The 10,436-nt window shown below is 35.5% G+C and overlaps 1 protein-coding gene across 1 annotated transcript; it reads right to left on the bottom strand.

The window, feature by feature from the left end:
* Positions 1-3,233: 3,233 nt before the first annotated feature.
* On the bottom strand, positions 3,234-8,923 carry LOC105971369 (calcium-transporting ATPase 1). Its single transcript, XM_012996215.2, has 7 exons — positions 8,269-8,923; positions 7,516-7,570; positions 5,503-7,436; positions 5,261-5,419; positions 4,871-5,042; positions 4,483-4,781; positions 3,234-3,827 (listed from the first exon to the last, which is right to left on the bottom strand). Exons 1-7 carry the CDS (start codon positions 8,440-8,442, stop codon positions 3,579-3,581), a joined length of 3,042 nt encoding a protein of 1,013 aa, XP_012851669.2. The 5' UTR covers positions 8,443-8,923; the 3' UTR covers positions 3,234-3,578.
* Between the last annotated feature and the right edge of the window lie 1,513 nt (positions 8,924-10,436).

Genomic DNA, 10,436 nt, shown 5'->3' with positions numbered 1-10,436 from the left:
CATATTTTTCAATAACCCTATAAAGTGGATCATTTAGCAAAGCAGTCAAATGGACTATACAGTAATTATATGGAATGTAAGTTATATACATATGCTCATTTATCAAAAATATTTTGGGAGATCGTGTGGTTTATTTCTGATTTTCAGTTTTATGATGTGTATGAAGTATAGATCCATTTTGGTTAATGTAGACCTCAGTGATTGAGCTATTTCGACATGGGTGTTAAGCAAACACGTTAAGCTCTTTTCACAATGGTTAAGAATGTATGGTAATTTTTGGCATCTTATTTTGCAATATAGCTAAAACTTTTGTCACAAGGCTGCACATTTTGATTTGTATTAAAGTTATACGGTGACAATATTTAACAGCTATACTTTCGAACAACAACAAGAGCTTGTGAAAGTTCTTTGTTATTAAAGGTACAAAGTGAACAGTACATAGAGCATATTAAGATAAACTTCACAATTGCGGATTGGCTGACTAGAGGGTTAATACATAAGGTATTTCATGACCATTGCTCATGTAGGTGTTATATCATTTAAGGATATTTTGGTTCAGTGGGAGTTTGTATGTATGTGTATATAAAAACACATTATGGTAGCTCTATGGCATGTTTGGACACAAATTTGTGTATTTAGCTTTCTGCAGAAATAAAGTATTTGGTTATGCTTTGTACAATTATGTTAAGGTTTGGTCTCAATAAAGTTTAAGTAGGACCAATTGGAAATAGGCATGTTAAGATCACATTATATGTAATTTCTATGCTACACACCATGATTTGATCTATGTCGTTTGGCTATACTGGTATACGTGATTACCGTTGGGTTTAGACACGATCAATGTGACGAAAGCCTCTTTAGTCCTATGTTAGTATGGTCAATGGACGAGATTGTAAGGAATGCCCTTTTATATGATAGCAATATTTGAGCTCATAAGGTGTACACGTTTATAAGGTATACATCATATGTGGCCCAAGTGGAAGATTGTTGGAATTATTTCAATAATTATGTGGGCTCACATATGTGACGTAAATGTGTATGACTATCTAAAAGAAAGTCCAAATTAATTGTGATCTAATAAAGATTATTGGGTTGGACTTATGGGTATTAGATTATAATTATGGGCCTGTAGAGACAATTAGGGTTTAATGTGATTTATTTATGGGGCTGAATTACAATTGTAATATAACTGGACTCTACAGTTATATTAAGGGTCATGGTCTCCAAAGAAACGCAACCATTTCGTCTCTTCTAAAATCCATCGTTACAGAGATAATTAAGGAACTGTGGATTTTTTGGAAGACTTGTCCCAAATCCAGTGAAGATTCGAAGATTCAATTCCATGATGTAAAGTACGCTTCCGTGTTTATGTTTCTGTATAATTCTCGTTGATTTAAGCATTTGGTTCTTGGGATTCTTATGTATGTACGATAAAATTCTAACAACACAAACCTAGTGAGACTTGCATCTCAAGGCACGACATGTCTATAAATATGGAGTTCATTAAAATCCTAAACTCTGAATGTTTTTTATATAAGAAATATATAATATATTCTCAGGCACAAAAACTGATTTTATCGTCGGAGCTTCTATGCTGGGAAATCCCTCCCGATGTTGCACGGTGACCGATCAAGACTCTGGTGTAATTGGAAGTTGACATAAGACCCGCGTCATCATTCTAAAAAACAAGATTTGATCACATTGAGAGAGAACTTTTTTTTATTATTTTATTTTAGTGATTAATGATTGATAGTAAAGTAAATAGCATAGCACTTTATCATATGAGCTAAAAAAAAAGGGAATTAGAAAAAAATGGACATTTCTATATGAACTCGGCAAGTTGAAGCACGACGCCATATATATTTGCCATTTCGGCGGCTTCTTTTTCATTTTTTTAAGGGCTTTATTGTCATTTCAATGTTTTCATGAAAATTAAGATATATTTTTCCTTATTAGTGTCAAATAATAATTCATGTGAGGCAGCTGAAGAGTATTAGTGGATGCATTTTTATTATTAGAGGAGCCAAAATTTTAAGTTTCGAAAGACTGAATGCTTAACAAAAAGAGGAAGGCTAAAACAAATACCGTTTATTTCTCACTTCAACACCATCAATATAAAAAAATAGAAAATAAATAGGTAATGACATTAATACCCTTATCACATAAATTTATGTGTGGTATCAATTTTCATTAAGGGTAATAATGTCATTACCTATTTATTTTCTATTTATTTTTTATTTTTTATGTTGGTGGTATTGAGAAATAAATGGTATTAATTTTAGCCGCTCCCTTACAAAAATTCTAGTAAGGGCCCGTTAATGCTATTATAAACTATATTCTTTATATTTCTATATAAAATAATAGGAATTTGAGAAATGTGTGGGGGCATGGTCCCTGCCCTTATGCCGGTGATTTTTACCTTCCTCGCACAATGATATAAAAGCAATAGAGGAAGTACGACATTGTTTGGAACTGTTATGAGTCTCGTTTCTATTTTGATTTAGAAAAAGATGTTTTGGAAGAAAAAAAATTGAGAATTTAAGTAATTTTTGTTTACATATAGAAGAGACAAATCAAATTACATTTAAAGGTGTTGGATACATATTTAAAACTTCTTTGAAAAAAAAATGATTGTTTATTTTTCAAGGAATAATTTTTTTTTTACTGTAGCAATCAAATCATGTTTGAATTACGTGGAAACTACTAAAATTGTTTTAGGATTTCTTTTTTTTTTTTTTTTTTGAAATCATTTTAGGATTTCTTTTGATAAGTGTAAATAACATAAATTTGGTTTGGAGAAACCAAATTTTTAAGTAGTTTTCATTACGTATGCACCCGAAAATTTTGAAAAAACGATTCAAATGAAAAAAGTTGAAAATATCATGCATTCAAACGGCATCAGACTCTACATATAAATGTTTGGACAAATTATTGTCACCCCTAAGGTATGCTCATACTACAAAAAAAAAAATATTCATATATTATCTTACACGTCCATGCTTACGGTGTCAAATTGACCTACTGAAAGAGGAATTTTTTTCGTAAAACAATACATAATTGATGGCGCTTATTGTAATTATCCAAATATGAAGAATTTTTTCGAAATTTGGAATTACATCAGGGGTGGGTGTAATTTGCTCTAAATTTATCAATAGGTGATTCTCTAACCAGCTCAAAAGATCTCACAAATTTTCTTGAAAAAAGAAAAAAGAATACAGCACGCAGAGAAATAATTAGTTAAACCTGAATTATTTCACAATAAATCAAAAAAAAAATTAATAAGAAGTCGCACGTTCGATAATCCTGATTAATGCCTTGAAATCATAAAACAATCAAGAGTTCTTCAAATCAAACTACAAAATCGTCGTCCTTCTGCATTCGTGGTACTTGTTCTAACATGATATACAGACACTTAACCGCGTTCGAACTTGCTTTGTCCTGAAAACACCGAATGATATATTTGTTCCCATAAAAATAAAAAAACAAGAATATCAATTCGAAAATAATATGCCCGTACGATGATTTGGTTCCAAGTATTCCAATCCCCTAAAACCATTCCCGTTTGATTGTTTTTCCTTTTACCTTGATCCGACAGGGATCATTTTTACTGCAGCAGCAATAGGCATGCCTATAAATCCAAGCAAAATACATACGGACCATTGTTGCAATGTGAGAGGATGTGTGTTGGCGAATGTTCCGAGGAATTCAATTATGATGACTTGGAAGAAAACTGTGCAGCTCAGTACAATTACGAATACGTAGTTTTCGAGTATGCCTTTTAACACGTTTATCTTCTCCATCTCTCTTGAGCTTACCTCGTTGAAAACCTGTAACAAATTGTATTTATATCAAGCCAAAAAAGGTCTGATATGTTGTCTACTATAATAACGTTTTTTTTTCGTGATAAATGAACGACAGATATAACCCGCTATTTATTAACAATTTAACATCCTATGAAACTTAAATATAGTGCATGATTTGATTAATGTAACAGTATCATATGTAATTACATCCTTCTATCCAACGAGCCCTAATGGTATTAACCAAGATAAAAAGATTATGGAATCTTATTATGACCCAACAGTATGGTTAGGCATCGTTTCGTTGGTAAGATTAGCCATGGTTAGTTACTTAGTTACATAATAGGACTTATTGGTTAGTCAAATCATTTTCCGGATCTGCCCCCAATTGTGGAGAAAAAGCTCCAATCTTGGCTGATTGGGAGATCATTTATTAGACCCCCCATGGTCCAAGAATACAAATGGGTTTTCATAGAATCATTTAATCTTATCTTAGAAACCAAACGAGGCCTTAGACGGGCCCCCCAAAAACTCATTACACTAACCTAACAAATAGGGCCTAATTATTAATAAATGGATTAGAAGTCAAACGTGGAAAAGTGGTGTTGTTTTTAACTCTTATTAACAAATGAAAGCGCGAGCGGAGAAATTTAAACCAAAAAAATGAATAAAAAGATTTTACCTGACAGAAGACGAACGAGTTAAAAATGATGGTGTTAAGAATTAAACTAGAGTCGTCGCCGCTGAGGTTGAATGCCACCTTTCCAGACGTTTGAAGATACCAAATGATAACAAACTGATACACAGACTGTCCCATGATGTTTCGCCACATGGCATTGCTGATGAAATTACCTTTTCGCCCAACCGGTGTTCTCTTCATTAAGTCGTCATTAGGAGGCTCGGTGGCTAAAGCAAGTGCTCCAAGTGTATCCATTATCATGTTCACCCATAGAAGCTGAACAGCAGTGAGGGGTGCACTGCCTAAAAATCCATGAGACAAAAACGGTTTTCAGACAAAGAACATATGTACAAATAAAATACATTTTTTTAATGTGACTATATGTTTTTACCTGTCAAGCAAGCTGAAGAAAAGTTGACGATTAGAGCTACCACGTTAACTGTAAGCTGAAACTGAACGAATTTCTGAATGTTCACATAAACCGAGCGGCCCCACTTTGCTACAGTGACAATGGTGGAGAAATTGTCGTCTAGAATAATGACATCAGCGCTCTCTTTCGCCACCTGGAAAAGGCAGGTCACAAACCTTAGCATAAAATATTACTATATTTATTCTATAAGGCAGGTCATATTTCCATTGTTAGTCGAATTTTCAATTGGATGATTTCAGATTCCACTTTAAAAGCAGTTGTCAAAGTAATATACATTAAAAGATTAAAAAAATTTAAAAAATATATTAAAAAGTAAAAAAATTAAAAAAAAAATGAAAAAATAAAAATCACCTCGGTTCCAGCAATTCCCATAGCAAGGCCAATATCAGCTTCGTGAAGTGCAGGAGCATCGTTTGTTCCATCTCCAGTCACTGCAACAACTTCCTCAAACGTTGTTCGCAAATGTCTAACAAGCGTATGCTTATCCATTGGAGATGAACGAGCCATCACCTTCCATAGCAAAAACAAATATTAGAAGAAAAAAAATCATAATAATAACGATATAGTTATTTAGTCTTTGATGCATATAGTACCTGAAGTTTAGGTATAAGCTTCTGCAATTCCTCGTCAGTTTTCATCCGAAATTCCGGTCCTTCAATAGCAATACCATCGTCAGTTAGTATTCCACACTCCCTAGCTATCGCCTTAGCCGTGTTAATATTATCTCCCGTGACCATCCTCACCATAATTCCCGCGGACCTACAAATAGCAACAGACTCCTTCACTCCAGGGCGAACCGGATCTTTAATTCCCACAATTCCAATCAAAGTATAACCCTCAAATGGAACTGGATTTCCAACTGAACAATCGCCATCAATATCTTTATACGCAAGGCACAATGTCCTAAGAGCTTCATTAGCAAATTGCTCGATCGTGTCTTCAAGATATTTAACCGATTTTGCGTCCAATGGAACAACTTCACCATCAGAATTCAGAGTCCTGTCACACGCGGCTAAAATAATCTCCGAAGCACCTTTGCAATGCGCCTGAAATAATTCTTCGCCCGGTAATTCCAAAACTACCCCCATGCGTTTCTTCTCGGAATTAAACGGCTCGACTTTCACAATCTTTGATTCCTCTCTCACCGCTCGGAAATCTCCTCCCAGCAAGAGGCCGAATTCGAGGAGAGCAGTTTCTGTCGGCGTGCCAAGTATTTCGATCTTGTTGTTTTTAGCGACGACAATGTCTCCACCCGTGTTGTTGAATATCGATTTTGTCACCATTTTAGCGACGGAATCCGAGCAAAAATCCGAGCCCTTCGTTCCGCTACTGACTTCTTTCACTTCACCGCAGATGCAGGTTTTGACGACGCTCATGTGATTGGTGGTGAGCGTCCCCGTTTTGTCACTGCAGATTGTTGTAGCGGAACCCATAGTCTCGCAGGCTGCCAGGTGGCGAACGAGCGCTTTGTCGTTCATCATTTTCTTCATAGCAAATGCAAGGCTCAGAGTGACGGCCAAAGGCAATCCCTCGGGAACAGCAACAACAACAATAGTGACAGCAATCGCAAAGTACTCGAGCATTTCGAGCGCTTCGTCAGCAGACCAAGCCCAGCTCGATCCGTCGCTAATCTTCTTGCTAAACAGTCCTTGCACAAGAACTGCAAATGTGATCACAGCAAAGAAGAGACCTATTTTCCCAATAATTGTCGCCACTCCATTTAATTTCACTTGCAAAGGTGTCTCGTCATCACCCCCTTCACAAAGGGTAGCCATCAATTTCCCCCACTGAGTTCTCATACCGACAGTAGTGACAAGCATTTTGCAAGATCCATCTTGCACTTTAGTCCCCGATAGTAAAAATGGGTTTTCAACAGATACATTAATCGGCTCACTCTCACCGGTCAAACTCGATTCATTTATCAACAAAGAATAACCCGAAACGAAAAGCCCATCTGCCGGAACTTGATCACCTATCCCAAGATGAACAATATCACCCGAAAGCAAATCGAAAATCGAGATTTTCTGCCTATACCCATTTCTCGTAACTTGTACAGTTATCTTCTTTTTTTCCTTATCCAAATCCTTAAACTGTAGAGACTGTTTGTAATCACTTGTAGCAGTGACGAACACAACGAGAAGTATACTCGCTACAATTCCAAGCCCATCATGGGCACCCTTTGGCCACCCTTCTGTGGCAATGCCGACAATTAGAGAGACGAAGGCACAAACTGCAAGAATCATGAGTGTGGTGTCTTGAAGGGCTTCCCATACGAATAGCCAAAAGCCCTTTGACGGGCTCTCGGTGAATTTGTTGATTCCGTAAGTTTGTGTTCTGCGAGTGAGGGATTCGCCGGAAATTTCGATTCCGTTTGAGAGTGATGTTGAGAGCTTGTCTGAAATGCCCTCTACGCCACCGTGGACTTTCAACTTCCTAGGATTATGTCCCTCCACGATTGTTCCTAATTCGTCGGCGCATATTCCGAAACCTGCTGCCTTTACTTCATCCGGTGGGGTGTAAGTTATACCTGGGCATGTTCGGTGGAGAATTAAGAGAAATAGAAGACTAGAGAATTCAGGTTGAGCAGTTTTGTAGTTTTAACTAACCTTGGATGAAACTAAGTGCTGCCTGGGAAACTAATACTGCAACTCTGAGCTTCTCCTGCAAATAGTGGAATTTCAAGATATTGAATAGATCATAGTAAACTTGAAAAAATACAAAATAAAAATGATTCAGTAGGAGAAGTTAAACATTCAAAGCCACATCGGATTTTGTACGAAAAAAGAAAGACTGTTTTATTTTTAAACAAAAATTGCCTCAATTATAATGCAGCCTTACAACACACAAGCATCGAAAGAGATTCGAATTTCGAACCCCTGAAATTGTCACCAAACCCCAATCTACCGAACAGTGAGTTTACAACGAATGAATCTAAAAAATGTATGAAACATGTGGTGAGAAATCGTCTGGTCAACTCATTTAACACCTTCTCATTCTTGTTAGAAGAACAGATTACTTCAGAAGTTAAGCAGAAATTTAGTTTAAAAAAAACATGACAAAAATCAAATATTCTCTCTTAGGCAACCAACATTTTTCACTTCCAAATGTTGGAAAAGTATTTCAGCTTTCGGCAAACTATCATTACTTTCAAACGGTCAAACTTCAAATCTATAAGAAAGAACTCATCAAGTACCGACTAAACAAACACAGCTAAAACAAAAGACTTAGCTTCATATAATTCAACATCCAAATCGAAGAAAAAATTGATAACTAAAACCTAAATCCAAGTAAAACAAATTCGAAAAATAGAAACAACAGAAAAGCGGTTTCGATACTGAAAAAGAGCCAAACAAAAAAACCTGATTGGATTTCTGGATCTCGCGAACTTCGAAACGCTTGGATAAATTAGCAGTAAATCGGAACCTCCTCTTGTGATTCTTAACGAGCCAACACGCTTTCCTCCACCGCTGCAAAGCATCCTCCGACGAGTTCTTCGCCTTCACCTCCGAAAACTCCTTCAAATAACTCCCCATCGCCACCACCACCCCGCCGCACACCTAACTAATTCCACTACAACTTCGATCCAGAAAAATCTCAGAAAACACAAACCAACACAGCTGCAGATCGGTAAATACGAGAAGACACCCCACAGAAAAAGTGTTCCGGTTTGGCTGCTTAATATATATAGATTTTTCAGCAGCCAATAGCGAATGGTTCAAAAAGTAGTATTACTTTTTTTTTTTTTTTTTTGAGATTTTTGTATGTTTTGCAGAATAGTTGTTGGATTTGACAATCCGATGATGAAATCAGTTACCGAAAAGAAAAATGAAGAAGAAGAGGGGGTGAGAGATATAGAGTGAGAGAGTAGATGGGAAATCGACCAAAAAGAAGAGAGAGGAGAGAGGAGAGAGAAAGTGAAATGCGAGGAACGTGCGATATTTTGGGGAACGTTGAAATTATGGGGACGGAGTGGGAATTGCAGAGGAATACCCAATTGGAAGTCAAACAGAGAGTAAAGAGACAAGAATCTAGCTGCGTTTTGACATAACTACCCTCGTGACGTGGAAATTCATTACATTTTTATGAAATTAGTTTTGGATATTCCAAATGTTTCACAAATAAAAATATAAAATCATGATTACATGAAGGGGCGGCTGAAAATAATAGCATATTTTTGGCACTTGGTCTTCAATAGTCAATACAACTAAATTTAATACCATATTATATGGAAGTTCTTACAATGTTTTCTTAGTTTAACACAAATAATTTTTTTTATTAGCCAAGTACTAAAATATTCTCCATCGAACAAAATACAATTTATATAAACAATTTTTTTTTCCTCACTTCAATACTAAAAAAAAAAAAAAAAAAAAAAAAAAAAACTCTTCTTCTCCGCCAAACCCAAACTTATTAAACGCTCTCTTGTTCTTCATTTTCTTACAAACACTCGAAAAAAATCTCAAAATTCAAAAAATCAAAACACCATAGAACTAATAAAATGGAATCACAGAGCAACAAAATGATAGTTTATATGGTAGGAGAACCATTAAAGTATGTATCCATGTCTTTTTTGAGTTTCAAAGTCGATTTTGAAGTTTTTCTTTGTTACCCCCGTCGACTGTTTTCGACACATGCGGATCGATTTTTTGTGAATTTTCAAAATTTTGACATGTTGGGTCGAAAAATCACTGATGAAAAAAAAATCCTTTTTTTAGAGCAACAATGGTTTTTCGACACATACATGTCGAAATTCGTTTTTATTTTTTTAAATATATTTTTTGACAGGTTGGTGTCGAAAATTAACAAAAAATTCGACATGTATGTGTCGAATATTGTATGCGGGTCTAATTAAAAACTTCAAAATCGAATTCAAAACTCAAAAAAGACGTGGATACATGCCTTAATGGGTTCTCATTGGTAGTAAATTACCATTTTGTTGTCATTTGACTCCATTTTGTAAGTTGTGTGAGGTTTTGATTTCTTTAGTTTGAGATTTTGTAGGAGGGTTTGTTGTGAGGAAGAAGAAGAAGGAGGAGGTTGAGGGGTTTTGTGTGTTTGGTATTGAAGAAAGAAAAATGAAATTTTTAATGTTTTTGTGGTATTAATTTTCATCAAGGGTATTTATGTCATTACCTATTTATTATCCAATTTTTATTTTGATGATATTGAATTGAGAAAATTTTGGTATTATTTTTAGCCGTCCCCTTATATAAGGGCAAATTACGGCCACCCCTGATGTATGGCCAATTTACGAAAAAAAACTCATCTTGTTTGGGTAATTACAGTCACCCCTCCTTTTAAATATGTGTACATAAAATTTATGTAACTCGGTTATTTACCGAACCAAATCGTATATTTAGTTTGGTAAAAGGCATGAAATGTTGGCGTACCAAAATTTCGGTTCGATATTACCGAGTTAATATCCCTAAATTTAAATCTGGAGGGGTCTTTTCGTAAAATAATGCATAGTTGGGGGTGGTTGTAATTACCCAAATATAAGGAAGTTTTTGTAATTTGACCATAAATC

This window comes from Erythranthe guttata, chromosome 3 (assembly GCF_056151865.1).
Source record: "Erythranthe guttata isolate IM_541 chromosome 3, IM_541, whole genome shotgun sequence".
In the NCBI taxonomy this organism is placed as follows: domain Eukaryota; kingdom Viridiplantae; phylum Streptophyta; class Magnoliopsida; order Lamiales; family Phrymaceae; genus Erythranthe; species Erythranthe guttata.
This window is presented reverse-complemented; position numbering and strand designations above follow the sequence as displayed.